The sequence below is a fragment of the Oncorhynchus mykiss genome, chromosome 4, assembly GCF_057628025.1.
Source record: "Oncorhynchus mykiss isolate SJ-2025 chromosome 4, ASM5762802v1, whole genome shotgun sequence".
Taxonomy (NCBI): domain Eukaryota; kingdom Metazoa; phylum Chordata; class Actinopteri; order Salmoniformes; family Salmonidae; genus Oncorhynchus; species Oncorhynchus mykiss.
In genome coordinates this window covers 58,534,039-58,554,672 of record NC_143025.1, presented here as the reverse complement: position 1 = coordinate 58,554,672, position 20,634 = coordinate 58,534,039, and the positions used below count along the sequence as shown (strand labels likewise).

At 44.4% G+C, this 20,634-nt stretch overlaps 1 protein-coding gene across 1 annotated transcript in view; it reads left to right on the top strand.

The window, feature by feature from the left end:
* LOC110522036 (dual specificity protein phosphatase 10) overlaps positions 1-20,634 on the top strand; it is a 29,849-nt gene that overhangs the window by 4,879 nt on the left and 4,336 nt on the right. The window contains exons 2-3 of the mRNA XM_021600101.3: positions 1,904-2,780; positions 18,523-18,909. Coding sequence (XP_021455776.3) covers positions 1,952-2,780; positions 18,523-18,909 — 1,216 coding nt within the window. The 5' untranslated portion in view covers positions 1,904-1,951. The remainder of the gene's footprint in view (positions 1-1,903; positions 2,781-18,522; positions 18,910-20,634) is intronic.

Below are 20,634 nucleotides of genomic sequence, written 5' to 3'. Positions count from 1 at the left end.
GAGCTACTGTCAATCTTCAGCAACTCATTAGTGATAATGGCCCCCAACAGGTGTCTGAACAGTTCCGGTCATTCATGGAAGCAAATGGAATTCAGCACATCAAGTCAGCGCTGTATCATTCTGCAACGAACGGCCTCGCCGAAAGGTTTGTCCAAACGATGAAGCAAGCTTTAAAATCATCACAAGGGAACGGCTCCCTCAATAGGCACCTAAAAACACCTTCCTGTTAACCTACAGAAACACTCCCCACGCTAAACCAAAGTGGCACCCGTGTCAGCCATGATGAAAAGACAGTTTTGCACGCGACTCGACCTCCTGAGACCTCCAAAGACTAAACAGGTTGTACAGACACAACAGAGAGCACAGGGGGGAGAGACAGAGCAAAGCAAATGACAGAAGCTTCATAGCTGGAGAGAACTACTGTAAAGTTCCAAAGTGGATACCAGCCACAGTGGTTGCACAAACAGGACCTGTGTCCTACACAGTTCACACACCAGAAAACATCATCTGGAGGAGACATGTGGATCAACTGTTGCCAGGAACCAACCTCAGAGATAACTCCTGTCAAGCGACAATCCAAGATCAGCTACTGGAGGCCTACCATGACTACGAGCCATCACTTGAACATCCACTGCAGCAACCTACAAATGTGGAAAGTGCTCCAGACTCACCTGCACCAGCCAGAGAGCCTATTCAGGGTACTGTTGCACCCCAGTTTGGGCATACACCATCACCACTCCGACTCAGAGACAATGTGACTGTAGACTCACTTGTACGTCGTCATTACCCTGCAAGAGAAAGATGAACCCGTGACAGGTTAACTATTTAGTTCAGACTAACCTCTGACATTGGGGCAGAGTACACCCCAGGGTTAAGTCGGGGCACTGTGTCAGTCTACCCTCTTTCCCTAGTTTAAAAAAAGGTTATTCTGAGAAGTTCATTTATTCACATTAAGATAACTTATTTTAAAAAGAAAACAATAGGCAAAACATTGAATTATCAAAGGTAAAGGGGGAGGAATATGTTGTGTATTGATATTCTAGTTTTGTCCCTTTAGGGCACCTGTAACTCCCTTGCTTACCTACGATGAAATGCTTGGAATGTTATTCCTGTGAAACGCATTAAACAACGCACATGTTAATTTCTACTCCCGTCTCATGTCCTGTCCTTATATTAGTTTTATAGGTAATACAGTGATACAATAATACAGTGATACAATAAAGTAATACAACGCAATCATTTTAAGAAAAGGGGACCCGGACTTAGACATTCAGATCCGAACCCAAATGGGGCCGACTACAACTATATCAGACCCAATTGGACCTTAATAAAAAATAAAAAAGATTATCAGCCCCGTTGCTCTTCTCGTTAACGAATAGGGCTTCATATGTTGGCTAGGCCTTCTATAAGTGAACAGATTCACCTTATTACTGTAAAATAAATATGCTATAGGCTATGCAGACCCGTGGTCAGGTCCATTTGGGTCTATCAATTGCAGTTACATAGACCCGAGACCGATGACAATCAAACAGGACCTGATCTGAACCTGAGGGAAACGTTTGAATTTTGGATCCGGGCCCGCTTGGGTCCCGGGTCGGGCTCGGGTATTCAGGTTAGGGTGGACCCATAAAGACCTCTAGTCTATAGTGGATTCTGTTGGTGCACTCACAAACCTAATCTAGGCCCATATTCATAAAGCAACTCGGAGTACTGGTCTAGCTTCAAGCTCCGTGTCAATGTAATCTTATTTATTATTATCTAAAAGGCAAAACATATCCTAAATCAGCAGTCCTACTCTGAAATACTTTAAATCAAATCAAATCAAATTGTATTTGTCACATACACATGGTTATGCATGCAAGCCCTGACATTTTGTTTCTTCTGTCAATCTTTCCCCATGTAGACTGGCTTCTTGTAGTTCTCCCTAGACGTCCTGACCCTCAGCCTCCCCATGCCTCCATCTCCCCTCGACGACAGAATTGTGGTGGCGCTGCCAAGGCCGATCCGACCTCAGGAACTCCGACTGTGCCTGGACACCAGCTACCTGGACACCACCGTCACCAGCCACAGCAGCAAGGCAACGGTCATCAGCACCACGGTGGTGAAGATCCGGGCGACCAACCTCACGTATATGCCCTCATCCAACGGCTCCACACGCTCCCTGTCGTGTGGATGCAGCAGTGCCAGCTGCTGCTCGGTCACCACCTACGAGAAGGACAGCCAGCACAACCAGCGCCACCAGCATAGCCACCAGAGCCACGTGAGCCAGGTGAGCGCCAGCAGCCCCAACCTCAGCTATGCCGGACCCACCTCTTCCTCCAACTCCATGGGCATGGTCCACCATGAGGCCTTTAGTGACCCCAGTCTCACCTCAGGCTCACCCAAGGCTCTAGGGTCCACCATCCGGGTCATCCACCCAAATGAGCTGGCCAAGCGAATGGCCAGATGCCCCATGGGACACCTGGTTGGGCCGGTCCCGGTCATCATCGATTGCCGACCCTTCATGGAGTACAACAAGAGCCACATCCAGGGCGCGGTACACATCAACTGTTCGGACAAGATCAGCCGGCGGCGGCTGCAGCAGGGCAAGATCACAGTGTTGGACCTCCTGTCATGCCGCGAATCTTCCGGCAAGGACTCCTTCAAAAGCATCTTCTCCAAAGAGATCGTGGTGTATGACGAAAATACCATGGATCCCCAGAGGGTGACTTCCTCGCAGCCCCTCCATGTGGTCCTGGATTCGCTGAGGAGGGAGGGCAAGGACCCCATCGTTCTCAAAGGTAGGACGAAGTTCTGGGCTCATATTCACAAAATGTCTCAGATAAGGTAGTGTAGGAGTGCGGATCTAGCATCAGTTTTGCCTTCCAGATCATAATCTTGAGGTCTCTCTGGAGGTTGTGTCGAAGCTTCAGTGAGTCAATGTAGAAACATCAGGGATGTTAACTGGAATTGTTGAAAGATGAGGATGAGGTCTTTCATATAAAAAGCCTACAGGACTGTTTTAATTAGAGACACTTTTTTAAGAGCTCTGGTTTGTTTCTGAGAGGATGAGAGAGATTGGTTTACGTAGCTCTAAGCTGGTCCGTCCAAGTCCTTTTCCAGAGTCTTTGTGCTTCTGCTGTGATGGAAATAGACGTTTAGATGACAATAGGCAATGAAGTTGGTGCAATGGTGATATTTGCTATTGAATGTATGTCCCTGATGAATAGGCTCATGTTAGGTGTAAAGTAGATCTAAGGAATTTGTCTTGCCTCCATTGTGTGTAAGACTCTTTTACTGTAACTCACACTGCAATTTACTTTGTAGTTTTACTTTGTACTACCCATATAAATTACAGAATGAAGGCCTAAACTGACACTTCTGCTTCATCTCCACACACACACACACACACACACACACACACACACACACACACACACACACACACACACACACACACACACACACACACACACACACACACACACACACACACACACACACACACACACACACAGATCTTAATTTGGCAGGCAGCTCTAGTCCTGCCAGGGTATGTAATATGCTTTGGCTGTTGTGCAGAGACTAGGAGGCAGCTGTTCGTAAATACTGAGCCCTGTTGAGGCAGCAGCCTCTGGGTTAGTGCCATGTTTTATATCTTCGGTTCGTGTGTGTCTGTGTTTGAGTGTTTGTGTGTGTGCAGAGCTGGAGCAGCAGCAGGCTGTGTTCTGGGTTGGGGGCTAGGACATGTTTCTGCCGTCTGCTTCGCAGACGCTGTCTTGCAGGCAGATCATACTGTAGCACCTTGATGCCATCCCATCCTCCTACGGCTCTACTGTCCTCTCTACCTTCCTCTCCTCTCGACCTGATGGCTTCCTCCATTTCTTCCCCCTTCCTTCCTCCTTCGCTCTCCCTCTGCGCCCGTCTCTGTCTGCGGCGATGGGGAACAGGGAGCGGGCTACAGTAGGGCAGAATGTCTTGGTCTTTTTTTTCTGATTTAATTCCCCTGAAATGCAGACATCTGCTGCTGCAGGAATCCTGGTTAGTGGTTAGAGCGTTGGACTAGTAACCGGAAGGTTGCAAGTTCAAATCCCCGAGCTGACAAGGTACAAATCTGTCATTCTGCCCCTGAACAGACAGTTAACCCACTGTTCCTAATCCGTAATTGAAAATAAGAATTTGTTCTTAACTGACTTGCCTAGTTTAAAATAAAAAATATTTATGACTCTGTCTCGGCTGGTCTCAACCGCCGTGTGTGTATGTGGTTATGTGGGTTTCCCAGCGTCAGTGTAATTTATAACAAGACATGATTAATTCTAATATTGATCATGGAGGGTCTTAGTGATTAATTGGATCCTGTAGAAGAGAGGCCTCTAACCATAGACATAGGATGCGTCTCAAATGGCATTCTATTCCCTATGTACTGGAATAGGGTGTACTAGTCTTTTTAAAGAAGTTTTGAAAAATAAAAGGAGCATGTTATTTTCTGCACCTTCTTCTTTCATTCTTCTTCAAAATTGTAAATACATTTTTTTTTTACTTCAGTCAAGTTTCATTGGATCTAGAAGTTGTGGGTATTTTTTTAATCAGTTATGACCCTGCAATCAAAAGCCAGAAATACACTACATGGCCAAAAGTATGTGGATACCAGTTCAAATTAGTTGATTTGGCTATTTCCTCTACACCCGTTGCTGACAGATGTATAAAATTGAGCATACCGCCATGCAATCTCCATAGACAAACATTGGCAGTAGAATGGCCCATTCTGTAAAGCTCAGTGACTTTCAACGTGGCACCGTCATATAATGCTACATTTCCAACAAGTCAGTTCTTAAAATGTCTGACCTGCTAGAGCTGTCCGGGTCAACTGTAAGCGTTGTTATTGTGAAGTGGAAATGTCTAGGAGCAACAACGGCTCAGCCGCAGGCCACACAAGCTCACAGATTGGGTCTGCCGAGTGCTTAAGTGAGTAGCGCGTATAAATCATCTGTCCTCGGTCCTCTGGAAGCAACGTCAGCACAAGAACTGTTCGTCTGGAGCGTCATGAAATGGGTTTCCATGACCGAGCAACTGCACATAAGCCTAAGATCATCATTCGCAATGCCCAGCTGGAGTGGTGTAAAGCTCACTGCCATTGGACTCTGGAGCAGTGGAAACGTGTTCTCTGGATTGATGAATCACGCTTGAATATCTGGCAGTCTGACAGAAGAATCTGGGTTTGGCGGATGCCAGGAGAACGCTACCTGCCCCAATGCATAATGCCAACTGTAAAGTTTGCTGAAGGAGGAATAATGGTCTGGGGCTGTTTTTCATGGTTCAGGTTAGACGCCTTCGGTCCAGTAAAAGGAAATCTTAACACTACACATGCTTCCAACTTTGTGGGGAAGGCCCTTTCCTGTTTCAGCATGGCAATGCCCCTGTGCACGAAGCGAGGTCTATACAGAAATGGTTTGTCGAAATCGGTGTGGAAGAACTTGACTGGCCTGCACAGAGCCCTGACCTCAACCACATCGAATGAGATGTTCGACGAGCGGGTTTCCACATACTTTCGGCCGTGTAATGTACATAGACCACGAAACATATGTGATTGATATTTTTTGGCGATCAGTACTTTTTTGATTTCCTGAGAATTGTTTGTGAAATTTACGAATGGTATTTAATTAACCATAAGGAGGGATGCCAAATATTAGTTACGATTTACTCATGCATTAATGAAATGTGAAAAACAGTTTTGGATGCATCCCAAATAACATTCTATTCCCTAGCTACTTACGTGCACTACTTTTGACAGGGCCCATAGAGCTCTGTTCAAGAATCAAAAGTACATAGGGATTTCAAATCAAATTTTATTGTTCACATACACATGGTTAGCAGGAGAGGTCGACCAATTAATCGAAATGGCCGATTAATTAGGGCCGATTTCAAGTTTTCATAACAATCAGCATTTTTGGACACCGATCATGGCCGATTACATCCACGAGGAGACTGCGTGGCAGGCTGACTACCTGTTATGCAAGTGCAGCAAGGAGCCAAGGTAAGGTGCTAGCTAGCTTTAAATGTATCTTACAAAAACAATAAATCTTAACATAATCACTAGTTAACTACACATGGATGATGATATTACTAGTTTATCTAGCTTGTCCTGCTAATATATAATCGATGCGGATCATGTTAATTTATCATTGAATCATAGCCTACTTCGCCAAACGGGTGATTTAACAAGCGCATTCGCGAAAAAAGCACTGTCGTTGCACCAATGTGTACCTAACCATAAACAACGCCTTTCTTAAAATCAATACACAAGTATATGTTTTTAAACCTGCATATTTAGTTAATATTGCCTGCTAACATGAATTTATTTTAACTAGGGAAATTGTGTCACTTCTCTTTTGTTCTATGCAACAGAGTCAGGGTATATGCAGCAGGTTGGGCCGCCTGGCTCGTTGCGAAATGTGTGAAGAAAGAATAAAGGTTTTGTTTTCAAAATGATAGTTTCTGGATTGGACCATATTAATGACCTAAGGTTCGTATTTCTGTGTGTTATTATGTTATAATTAAGTCTATGATTTGATATTTGAAAGAGCAGTCTGACTGAGCTGTGGTAGGCAGCAGCAGGCCCGTAAGCATTCATTCAAACAGCACTTTTGTGCGTTTGCCAGCAGCTCTTCGCTGTGCTTCAAGCATTGAGCTGTTTATGACTTCAAGCCTATCAACTCCCGAGATTAGGCTGTGGTAACCGATGTGAAATGGCTAGCCAGTTAGCGCGGTGCGCGCTAATAGCGTTTCAATCGGTGACGTCACTCGCTCTGAGACCGTGAAGTAGTTGTTCCCCTCGTTCTGCAAGGGCCACGACGGGTAACGATGCTTTGAGGGTGGCTATTGTCGATGTGTTCCTGGTTCGAGCTCAGGTAGGGGCGAGGAGAGGGATGGAAGCTATGCTCAGTATACTGTTACACTGGCAATACTAAAGTGCCTATAAGAACATCCAATACTTAAAGGTATATGAAATACAAATGGTATAGAGAGAAATCGTCCTATAATTCCTATAACTACAACCTAAAACTAAATTGAGGCTAAATTGATTTTATTGATGTATTATATTAAGTTAAAATAAAAGTGTTTATTCAGTTTTGTTGTAATTGTCATTATTACAAATAAAAAGTTAAATATATATATTTTTTAAATTGTCCGATTAATCGGTATCGGCTTTTTTTGGTCCTCCAATAATCGGTATCGGTATCGGCGTTGAAAAATCATAATCGGTCGACCTCTAGTTAGCAGATGTATTGCGAGTGTAGCGAAATGTTTGTGCTTCTAGTTCCGACAGTGCAGAAATATCTAACAAGTAATCTAACAATTCCACACCAACTACCTAATACACACACATCTAAGTAAGGAATGGAATAAGAATATATACATATAAATATATTGATGAGCAATGACAGAGCGGCATAGGCAAGATGCACTAGATGGTATCAAATACAGTATATACATATGAGATGAGTAATGTAAGATATGTAAACATTATTAAAGTGGCATTATTAAGTGACTAGTGATCCATTTATTAAAGTGGCCAATGACTTCAAGTCTGCATATAGGCAGCAGCCTCACTGTCTTAGTGATGGCTATTTAACAGTCTGATGGCCTTGAGATAGAAGCTATTTTTCAGTTTCTTGGTCCCAGCTTTGATATACCTGTACAGACTTCGCCTTCGGGAAGGTAGCGGGGTGAACTGGCAGTGGTTTCGGTGGTTGTTGTCCATGATGATCTTTTTGTCCTTCCTGTGACATCAGATGCTGTAGGTATCCTGGAGGGAAGATAGTTTGCCTCCGGTGATGCAGACCGCACCACGCTCTGGAGAGCCCTGCGGTTATGGGCAGTGCAGTTGCCGTACCAGGCGGTGATGCAGCCCGACAGGATGCTCTCAATTGTGCATCTGTAAAAGTTTGTGAGGGTTTTAGGTGACAAGCCAAATTTCTTCAGCCTACTGAGGCACTGTTGCGCCTTCTTCGCCAGACTCTCTGTGTGGGTGTGCTATTTCAGTTTGTCCTAATGTGTACGCCGAGGAACTTAAAACTTTCCACCTTCTCCACTGCTGTCCCATCGTTGTGGATAGAGGGGTGTTCCCTCTGCTGTTTCCTGATGTCCACGATCATCTCCTTTGTTTTGTTAACGTTGAGTGAGAGGTTGTTTAACTGACACCACAGTCCGAGTGCCCTCACCTCATCCTTATAGGCTGTCTCGTCGTTGTTGGTAATCAAGCCTACTACTGTTGTGACGTCTGCAAACTTGATGATTGAGTTGGAGGTGCGCATGGCCACGCAGTCATTGGTGAACAGGGATTACAGGAGGGGGCTGAGCATGTACCCTTGTGGGAACCCAGTGTTGAGGATCAGCGAAGTGGAGATGTTGTTTCCTACCTTCACCACCTGGGGGTGGCCCGTCAGGAAGTCCAGAAACCAATTGCACAGGCGGGGTTGAGACCCAGGACCTCAAGCTTAATGATGAGCTTGGAGGGTACTATGGTGTTGAATGCTGAGCTGTAGTCAATGAACAGCATTCTTACATAGGTATTCCTCGTGTCCAGGTGAGATAGGGCAGTGTGCAGTGTGATGGCGATTGCATCACCTGTGGACCTATTGGGGCAGTACGTAAATTGAAGTGGGTCTAGGGTGGCAGGTAAGGTGGAGGTGATATGATCCTTGACTAGTTTCTCAAAGCACTTCATGATCCCAGATGTGAGTGCTACGGGGCGCTAGTAATTTATTTCAGTTACCTTTGCCTTCTTGGGTACAGGAAGAAAGGTGGCCATCTTGAAGCATGTGGGGGACTGCAGACTGGGATAGGGAGAGATTGAATATTTCTGTAAACACACCAGCCAGCATGCTCTGAGGACGCTGCTGGGGATACTCTCTGGGCTGGCAGCCTAGCGAGGGTTAACACGTTTAAATATCTTACTTACCATGACCACGGAGAAGGAGAGCACACGTTGTCCTTGGTAGGTGGCAGATGTATTATCCTCAAACTGGGCGAAGAAGGTGTTTAGTTTGTCTGGAAGCAAGACGTCGATGTCTGTGATGTGGCTGGTTTTCTTTTTGTAGTCCATGATTGTCTGTTGACCCTGCCACATACGTCTTGTGTCTGAGCCGTTGAATTGTGTTTCCACTTTGTCTCTAGACTGACAATTCGCCTTGTTTGATTGCCTTGCTGAGGGAATTACTACACTGTTTGTATTCGGTCATATTCCCAGTAAACCTTCCATGGTTGAATGCAGTGGTTCGTGCTTTCAGTTTTGTGTGAATGCCGCCATCTATCCACGGTTTCTGGTTAGGGTAAGTTTTAATAGTCATAGTGGATACAACATCTCCTATGCACTTCCTTATAAACTCACTCACCGAATCAGCGTATAAATCAATATTATTCTCTGAAGCTCTGAACATATCCCCGTCCACGTGATTAAAACAATCTTGAAGTGTGGATTCCGATTGGTCAGACCAGCGTTGAATAGTCTGTGTCACGGGTACATCCTGTTTGAGTTTCTGCCTATAGGAAGGGAGGAGCAAAATGGAGTCGTGGTCAGATTTGCCGAAGGGAGGGCGGGGGAGGGCCCTATGGTTTCCAGTTTGTGTAAAGTCCAGTGAAGTTCCTTGAGGGCCATCATGGTATGGGCTTGAGGGGGGATATACATAGACGTGACAATAACCGACGGGAATTCTCTTGGGAGACAATACGGTTGGCATTTGATTGTGAGGAATTCTAGGTCACGTGAACAAAAGGACTTGAGTTCCTGTATGTTGTTACGATTACACTATGAGTCGTTAATCATGAAACATACACCCCCACCCTTCTTCTTCCCGGAGAGATGTTTATTTCTGTCGGCGCGACGCACAAAGATTCCCGGGGGCTGTACCGACTCCGACAGCAAATCCCGAGAGAGCCATGTTTCTGTGAAACAGAGTATGTTACAATCCCTGATGTCTCTCTGGAAAGCAACTCTTACCCTAATTTCGTCTACCTTGTTATCCATAGACTGGACATTAGCGAGTAATATATTCGGAAGCGGTGGATAGTGTCTTCGCCTCCGAAAGTCTGACCAGAAGGCCACACCGTCTACCTCATCTATGGTGACGTTATTTTGGGTTAGCCTCTGGAATCAGTTCAGATGCCCTGGGTGGTTCGGACAAAGGATCCGCTTCAGGAAAGTTGTATTCCTGGTCATAGTGCTGGTAAGTTCACTTCGCTCTGATATTAAATAGTTCTTCCCAGCTGTATGCAATAACACTTAAGATTTTCTGGGCCACCAGTGTAAGAAATAATACATAAAAAAAATATATATTTCAACGTTTCCTAAGGACTAGAAGCTAGGCGGCCCTCTCTGTCGTCGCCATCTTTGGGACGCAACCTCAGTCTCCGGTTTAATTATTGGGCTTTTTCCAGAAGAGTAAATCATCAAATGGCGTATATCAATATGGCTTGGACGGCATATTTTGATGCAGAGAACAGCAACATTTCTGGTCCTGACTTGCTTTTTTCCCTGTGACCCAGACCTAATTGTAGTAATGAGTTATATAGCTGTCAAATGTGTCATAAGCAAACATCATTATTGATGTAAGACTGTAGACCTAACAGTTGATGGATAGCACTGAATAGTGGAACCTGTGAGAAGCCCTCAGAGCTTCATAGAAGTTGTAATTTTTGAGTGAGGAACTGTGCTGGAGGCTTCTAAAAGTGAGAGAGACACATGAAGATGCTTTCCTCCATGAGATTGTCGAAAGGTGCTTCACAGATCTCATCTCTCTCCACAATGTGCCAGAAAATGATTTAGCCTTTTCTACTATTCTCACTCTCGCCTCTCAAAGGAAGCTATTTACCAATTGAGCGCATCTCCACAAGAAAGGCGCCGCTTGAATATGTGCATTACAAGTACCATTTTTTCAAAGATGATTTTGGTTGAACAGTTGAATCTGTTAGTTTGTTGAAAAATCCAGAAAGAGAAAGCTATTTAATGCATCATTAGAGAATCTTGCCACACACACACACACACACACACACACACACACACACACACACACACACACACACACACACACACACACACACACACACACACACACACACACACCCCTAGTAATGGCATAACTAGGTTGTGGTGGTCACTATAATTTATTCAACTGTAGTAATGTTCAACGCCTTTAAGACTCGTGTGAAGAGACTCTCATTCCATTATTTACACTCAGAGTGAGTGTTTTTCTATTTCATTTTTTTATTTCACCTTTATTTAACCAGGTAGGCTAGTTGAGGACACATTCTCATTTACAACTGCGACCTGGCCAAGATAAAGCAAAGCAGTGCGACACAAACAACAACACAGAGTTACACATGGAATAAACAAACATACAGTCAATAATACAATAGAAAAAGTCTATATACAGTGTGTGCAAATGAGGTAGGATAAGGGAGGTAAGGCAATAAATAGGCCATAGTGGCGAAATAATTACAATATAGCAATTAAACACTGGAGTGATAGATGTGCATAAGACGAGTGTGCAAGTAGAGATACTGGGGTGCAAAGGAGCAAATTAAATAAAATAAATAACAGAATGGGAATGAGGTAGATAGATGGGCTGTTTACAGATGGGCTATGTACATGTGCAGTGATCTGTGAGCTGCTCTGACAGCTGGTGCTTAAAGCTATTGAGGGAGATATGAGTCTCCAGCTTCAGTGATTTTTGCAGTTCGTTCCAGTCATTGGCAGCAGAGAACTGGAAGGAGAGGCAGCCAAAGGTGGAATTGGCTTTGGGGGTGACCAGTGAGATATACCTGCTGGAGCGCGTGCTACAAGTGGGTACTGCTCAGTGAGCTGAGATAAGGCGGGACTTTACCTAGCAGAGACTTGTAGATAACCTGTAGCCAGTGGGTTCGGCGACGAGTATGAAGCGAGGGCCAGCCAACGAGAGCGTACAGGTCGCAGTGGTGGGTAGTGTATGGGGCTTTGGTGACAAACTGGATGGCACTGTGATAGACTGCATCCAATTTGTTGAGTCGAGTGTTGGAGGCTATTTTATAGATGACAAGGATCGGTAGGATGGTAAGTTTTACGAGGGTATGTTTGGCAGCTTGAGTGAAGGATGCTTTGTTGCAATATAGGAAGCCGATTCTAGATTTAATTTTGGATTGGAGATGCTTAATGTGAGTCTGGAAGGAGAGTTTACAGTCTAGTTGTCCACGTGTTGACAGAGTCGAAAGCTTTGGCCAGGTCGATGAATACGGCTGCACAGTAATGTCTCTTATCGATAGCCGTTATGATATCGTTTAGGACCTTGAGCGTGGCTGAGGTGCACCCATGACCAGCTCTGAAACCAGATTGCATAGCGGAGAAGGTACAGTGGGATTCGAAATGGTCAGTAATCTGTTTGTTAACTTGGCTTTCTGTCACGACTTCCACCGAAGTTGGTCCTTCTCCTTGCTCGGGCGGCGTTCGGCGGTCCACGTTATACCGGTCTTCTAGCCATTGCCGCTCCACCTTTAATTTTCCATTTGTTTTGTCTTGTTTTCCACACATCCTCTGTTCCCTCCATGTCTGTGTGGGGTATTGTTTATTGTCTAGGTGGGCACACTTCTGGCTGGGTTGCGGCAGGTTTTATTTGTACTCGTGATTTGTGGCAGCCGGTACTTTGTACTTGCTTGTTGTACTTTGTGCTGCCTCACTTGTTCTTTGGGCATTTGTTTCTGTGATGCGGTTGCATTCTGTTCTAACAATTGCCTCAGTAAAGTGCTTCTTTATTCACTCATCTCTGCTCTCCTGCGCCTGACTTCCATTCACCAGCTACACCCACTGCATGAAATTTTCGAAGACCTTAGAAAGACAGGGTAGGATACATATAGGTCTGTAGTAGTTTGGGTCTAGAGTGTCACCCCCTTTGAAGAGGGGGATGACCGCGGCAGCTTTCCAATCTTTGGGAATCTCAGACGATACAAAAGAGAGGTTGAACAGGCTAGTAATAGGGGTTGCAATCATTTCTGCAGATCATTTTAGAAAGAGAGGGTCCAGATTGTCTAGCCTGGCTGATTTGTAGGTGTCCAGATTTTGCAGCTCTTTCAGAACATCAGCTATCTGGATTTGGTGAAGGAGAAATGGTGGGAGTTTGGGCGGGTTGCTGTGGAGGGTGCCAGGCAGTTGACCGAGGTAGGGGTAGCCAGGTGGAAAGCATGGCCAGCCATAGAGAAATGCTTGTTGAAATGCTCAATTGTAGTGGATTTATCAGTGGTAACAGTGTTTCCTAGCCTCAGAGCAGTGGGCAGCTGGGAGGAGGTGCTTTTATTCTCCATGGACTTTACAGTGTCCCAGAACTTTTTTGAGGTCGTACTACAGGATGCAAATTTCTGTTTGAAAAAGCTAGCCTTAGCTTTCCTAACTGCCTCTGTATATTTGTTCCTAACTTCCCCGAAAAGTTGCATATCATGGGGGCTATTCGATGCTAATGCAGAACTCCACAGGATGTTTTTGTGCTGGTCAAGGGCAGACAGGTCTGGAGTGAACCAAGGACTATATCTATTCCTAGTTCTACATTTTTTGAATGGAACATCCTTATTTAAGATGGTGAGGAAGGCACTTTTAAAGAATAACCAGGCATCCTCTACTGACGGGAGGAGGTCAATGTCATTCCAGGATACCCCGTCCAGGTCAGTTAGAAAGGCCTGCTCACAGAAGTGTTTCAGGGAGCGTTTGACAGTGATGAGGGGTGGTCGTTTGATTGCAGACCCATTCCGGATGCAGGCAATGACGCAGTGATCGCTGAGATCTTGATTGAAAACAGCAGAGGTGTATTTGGAGGACGAGTTAGTTAGGATGACATCTATGAGGGTGCCCATGTTTACAGATTTGGGGTTGTACGTGGTAGGTTCATTGATAATTTGTGTGAGATCATCAAGCTTAGATTGTAGGATGGCAGGGGTGTTAAGCATGTCCCAGTTTAGGTCACCTAGAAGCACGAGCTCAGAAGATAGATGGGGGGGCAATCAATTCATATATGGTGTCGAGGGCACAGCTGTGAGCAGAGGGTGGTCTCTAGCAAGCGCCAACGGTGAGAGACTTGTTTCTGGAAAGGTACATTTCTAGAAATAGACGCTCAAATTGTTTGGATACAGACCTGGATAGTAAGACAGAACTCTGCAGGCTATCTTTGCAGTGGATTGCACCTCCGCCCCCTTTGGCAGTTCTATCTTGTCGGAAAATGTTATAGTTAGGAATGGATATTTCAGGGTTTTTGGTGGTCTTCCTAAGCCAGGATTCAGACAAGGCTAGGACATACGGGTTGGCAGAGTGTGCTAAAGCAGTGAATAAAACAAAACTTAGAGAGGAGTCTTCTAATGTTGACATGCATGAAGGCTTTTACGGTTACAGAAGTCAACAAATGAGAGCGCCTTTTGGAATGGGAGTGGAGCTAGGCACTGCAGGGCCTGGATTAACCTCTACATCACCAGAGGAACAGAGGAGGAGTAGGATAAGGGTGTGGCTAAAGGCTATAAGAACTGGTCGTCTAGTACGTTCGGAACAGAGAGTAAAAGGAGCAGGTTTCTGGGAATGGTAGAATAGATTCAAGACATAATGTACAGACAGGTATGGTAGGATGTGAATACAGTGGAGGTAAACCTATGCATTGAGTGACGATGAGAGAGATATTGTCTCTAGAAACAATTTAAACCAGGTGAGGTCACCGCATGTGTGGGTGGTGGAACTAAAGTAGAGGTCAACCAATTAATCGGAATGGCCGATTAATTAGGGCCGATTTCAAGTGAATCTTTTTTTTAACTAGGCAAGTCAGTTAAGAACACATTCTTATTTTTAATGATGGCCTTGGAACTGTGGGTTAACTGCCTCGTTCAGGGGCAGAAAAACAGATTTTCACCATGTCAGCTCGCGGATCTAATCTTACAGTTAACTAGTCCAACGCAATAACGACCTGCCTCTCCCTCGTTGCACTCCACAAGGAGACTGCCTGTTACGCGAATGCAGTAAGCCAAGGTAAGCTGCTAGCTAGCATTAAACTTATCTTATAAAAAACAATCAATCAATCATAATCACTAGTTAACTACACATGGTTGATGATATTACTAGATTTTATCTAGCGTGTCCTGCGTTGCATATAATCTGACTGAGCATACAAGCATACACGTTTCTAAGTATCTGACTGAGCGGTGTCAGGCTTGTAAACATGAATTCAAACAGCACTTTTGTGCGTTTTGCCAGCAGCTCTTTGTTGTGCGTCAAGCATTGCGCTGTTTATGACTTCAAGCCTATCAACTCCCGAGATTAGGCTGGTGTAGCCGATGTGAAATGGCTAGCTAATTAGCGGGGTGCGCGCTAATAGCGTTTCAAACGTCACTCGCTCTGAGCCTGTCGTTGTTTCCCTTGCTCTGCATGGGTAACGCTGCTTCGAGGGTGGCTGTTGTCATTGTGTTCCTGGTTCGAGCCCAGGGAGGAGCGAGGAGAGGGACGGAAGCTATACTGTTACACTGACAATACTAAAGTGCCTATAAGAACATCCAAAAGTCAAAGGTTAATGAAATACAAATGGTATAGAGGGACTACAACCTAAAACTTCTTACCTGGGAGTATTGAAGACTCATGTTAAAGGGAACCACCAGCTTTCATATGTTCTCATGTTCTGAGCAAGAAACTTAAACGTTAGCTTTCTTACATAGCACATATTGGACTTTTACTTTCTTCTCCAACACTTTGTTTTTGCATTATTTAAACCAAATTGAACATGTTTCATTATTTATTTGAGGCTAAATTGAACTTATTGATGTTTTATATTAAGTTAAAATAAGTGTTCCTTCAGTATTGTTGTAATTGTCATTATTACAAAAAAATAATAATTTAATCGTCCGATTAATCGGTATCGGCTTTTTTGGTCCTCCAATAATCTGTATCGGTATCGGTGTTGAAAAATCATAATCGGTCGACCTCTAAACTAAAGGGTTAGCTAAGGCATATTGAGCAGGGCTAGAGGCTCTACGGTGAAACAAGGCAATAATCACTAACCAAAGCAGCGATGGACACGGCATATTGACATTAGGGAGAGGCACGCGTAGCCAAGTGATCATAGGGGTCCAGTGAGTAGCTCAGCGGGCTGAAGACACGGCGGTTCAGACAGCTAGCGGGCCGGGGCTAGCAGCTAGTTAGCAGTAGGGCCTTAGAGGGACGTCGCAATGGAAGAAGTCTGTTGTAGCCCCCTCGTGCTGTTACGTCGGCAGACCAGTTGTGATGGATCAGCAGAGCTCCGTGTGGTAAAAGGGTCCATGCCAATTGGCAAAATAGGTATAGTGGCCAAAGAATTTGTCCTATGGGCCTCTTCAGCTAACAGTCCGATATGCTCTAGACAGCTAGCGGGCCGTGGCTAGCAGGCTAGCAGAACGGGCATTCTGAGGACGTCGCGACGTAGGAGCCAGTGGAAAAAACACCTCGGGCAGTTTACATCGGTAGTCCAGTCATGATGGATGGGCGTGGCTCCGTGTCGGCAGTAACAGGGGTCCAGGCCAATTGGCAAAATAGGTATTGTAGCCCAAGGAGTGGCTGATGGACCTCTTTGGCTAGCCGGGAGATGGGCCTAGCAAAGGCTAGCTCCAGGCTAATTGGTTCTTGCTTCGGGACAGAGACGTTAGCCAGGAGTGGCCACTCGGATAGCAGCTAGCTAGGTGCGATGATCCAGGTGAAAAGGTTCAGAGCTTGCAGTAGGAATCCGTAGATATGGAGAAAAATAAGTCAGATTTGCTGTGGTCTGAGTCGCGCTGTGCATACTGGCAAGAGTTGTCCGGGCTATAGGTTAGCTGATGACCGCTAGCAGTGGCTAGCTGACTACTAGCTAGTAACTAGTTGGGGCTTCTGTTAGGGGTTCCGGTTCAAAAGTAAAGAAAATAGCATATCCGTACCACATTGGGTGAGGTGGATTGCAGGAGAGTATGTTGAAGTTGAGGTTAATAAAAAAAAATGTAAAATAAATATGTGAAGAAAAAAAATTATTAAGATATATACACAGGACACGACAAGACGAGGACAAAGACGTCTGACTGCTACGCCATCTTGGAATACTTGCGTGAGAGAGTGATGAAAAAGCGTTACTTTAGAAACATAGCAGTTTAATATGTTTGTTTAGTGTGGCCCTATCAGTTAGACTCATTTTATGACCCTCTTATGATAGACAACATCCTCCCTAGTTGAAAGTTGATAGGAGATCCTTACCTGCCCCATTTCTATGGCGAAGCCGGTGAGGCCATACCATGAACTCACTTAGCATGATGTTAGATTTTGTTAACTGACACTGATACTCTGTGTCAGGCCCCCATGCCGGTGGCGTCATGCCCTATGTGTGTTAACGTTATGTTAACGTTGTGTCAACATTGTGTCAACGTTACACAGTGTTATTTGAAGGAGTGCAGATGTCCAGAAAGACAAATGTTCAACATTTATTATCCTTATTTGGCCATCATCTTTGGCTCTGAGGAGAGTGATGACAGCTATTTTTCAGAGGTAAAAAAGGGAATGCTGTGTGGATTGCCTTGGGGCCATGTTTTATGTTTCTCTCACTCTCTAAATGATCAAGGAAATAGGACGTTACCTCCAGGACCGTAGGTGATTGAGAGACAGAAACAAATGAAGTGCAAAGCCTTCCCTTCAAACTGTTGTGATATCCAATTCAAACACATTATATGGTTTGAATGGTTGGGTTAGTTGGGGGATTGGAGTGTCCCAGTGTTCGACTTCAGGCTATAGAAGTGTACGTTATGATAATTTGGTCACCTATTTTGCCTCCCTATCAGATTGATATGAAAAACTCCACTTTTCAAAGTAGAACGAGGAGCGATGGGCCAGAAAGAAGGAAGAACAACCGAATAATAGGTAGATACATCAATTGGACTTTAAGAATATTTTGAAGATAAATACACAACACATAGGATGAGATGATAAGAGTACTAAAAACGAAATATACTAATGGTCAATAGGGAATTGTCAATGTAAATGGGAGTTGGTTTTCAGTTCAACAGCTGTTTAGAATCTGTGGAATGTCACTCCTGAACTCAGAGCTACGTGTGCTACGTTCTGTGCATTGAGTCGGGAGCAGGATAGTTGTTATTCGGCCATTGGCCCAGTTGTACTGCAAGGACTTCTGATTGGTCAACCCCAGGCTAGGGTGGGGGGTTATAAATGGCGTCCCGTTCCTTTGTTCTGTGGAGAAAAGCTGAGGAGACTGAACATCTACCTCCCAGCATAACATCTATGATTTGTCCTTCTCAAATAAACCTATTTTTCTCTTATTGAAGAATAACATCAACTGCTAACAATATGGACATGGATTGTTTTTGATAGTTTAATACAGTAATAATTCCCTCCAATAGACACGTAGCAGATGTGTTCCTGTCAGACAGTAGTAACCTGCCATTGACATAAAGGATTATACCTGCAGGCGTTAAGTTTATTGTCACATTTAAGTGTATTTATGTTTCGCTAACTCATCCTGTTGTTGTCTGTTGTTTACCCAGGGGGCCTCAGCTCCTTTAGACAGAACCACCAGAGCCTGTGTGACCACTCCCTCCACCTCCACGAGAGCCTGGACGCCAGCATGGGCGTCAGTGGGGCCTCCGGCCACACAGGGGTGCTACCTCACTCCATGTCCCTGCCCTCCACGCCGGACATCGAGAATGCCGACCTGACGCCAATTCTGCCCTTCCTCTACTTGGGCAATGAGCACGACGCGCAGGACGTCCACAGGCTGCAGCGCTACAACATCAGCTTTGTGCTTAACGTTACCACCCACCTGCCGCTCTACCATTACGATACGGGTCTCTTCAGCTACAAGCGGTTGCCCGCAACTGACAGCAACAAGCAGAACCTGCGGCAGTACTTTGAGGAGGCATTTGAATTCATCGGTATGAAATTTTTCGAAGTTTAGTCAGTGCATGGCGGCTTGGCCCAAATGAAAAAGTACTATATTGTGTACAATGGTAGGAATACTATAGTATTCACTGTACTGTTTTTGCTGACTTTACTGTAGTATACTGTAGTATTTATAGTTTTCTGTAGTATTTATAGTATAAATACTGTAGTATTTTTTTTTAGTATATACTATAGTCATTACTGTCCTGTTTTTGCGGACTGAAGTATACTGTAATGTCTTTATACTTTAGGATTTACTGTAGTGTTTTTGGGGACATTACTGTCATATTTACTAAAGACAGACAGACAGACAGACAGACAGGCAGGCAGGCAGGCAGGCAGGCAGGAAGGCAGGACTGGGTTCTGAACAGAGAGTTTAGTGCTCCTGCTCTTTTCTATGACCTGTAGGGAACACAGTATATGGTCTATATTTGGCATGTAGGTTTTTCACTTACAGGTAGCACAAATTGGGATATGGGGGAGGGGAATGGGCAAGGTATATGCAAATTCAATACTGTAGCATTTACTATAGTAAAACATATATTACGTTTTTGCAGACATTTCTGTTGTATTTACTACAGTGTTTTTTTGTGTGGATAATACTGTAGTATTCTATACTATACTACAAAATTATATACTAAGTACTACACATAATTGAGGGATACTAATGTATAGTATTCTAAAGTATGCTATAGTTTACTGTAGTATTCTATAGTAAACTGTAGTATTTCTTATTTGGGTGGGTGCACTGAGTGTACAACTCATTTAGGAACACCTTCCTAATATTTAGTTGTACCGCCTTTTGCCCTCAGAACAGCCTCAATTCTTTGGGACATGGACTCTTCAAGGCGTCAAAAGCGTTCCAGAGGAAGGCTAGCCCATGTTCACTCCAATGCTTCCCACAGTTGTGTCAAGTTGGATGGATGTCCTTTGGGTGGTGGACAATTGTTGATTCACACGGGAAACTGTTGAGCGTGAAAAACCCAGCAAGGTTGCAGTTCTTGACACACTCAAACCTGGCACCTACTACCATACCCCGTTCAAAGGCGCTTCAATATTTTGTCTTGCCCATTCACCCTCACAATCCATGTCTCAGTTTTCTCAAGGCTTAAAAATCCTTCTTTAACCTTTAACCTCCTCCCCTTCATCTACACTGATTGAAGTGGATTTAACAAGTGACATCAATAAGGGATCATAGCTTTCACCTGGATTCACCTGGTCAGTCTATGTCGTGGAAAGAGCATAACGCATTGTAGATGCAGTGAATAGGGCAGAGCACGGCAGGGGTTGCAGTTGGTGGCAGTGGTGGGATCTCATTGAATCGATTCAGTTGTATTATTTATTTTCAGGCCACATTGTGATTGGAGTTAGTCAGTGATTTAGCTTGGTTGATACATATTCAAATGGCTTGCTTTTATCGATCGGAGGCTGTGTAGGTTGTTGGACTTTTGAAATGATGGATTTGTTAGCTCTACAGTTAGTATAACGTATGCACAGTGTAGGTTTTGAGTGAGCGGACTGCAGGGTAAAATATGACACATTAGTTACATAACTAAAACATGAATGTGATGTTGTCGAAGTCTATTTTGTACTACTGCATGTTTTATGTTGCTATGATGAGTTCTATTCTAAAGAGACTAAAATGATTATCTGTTTCTGTTGAAGTCTATTTTGTACAATGTTTCATATGCCTTAGCACTAAAACGCTCCTAAAACTC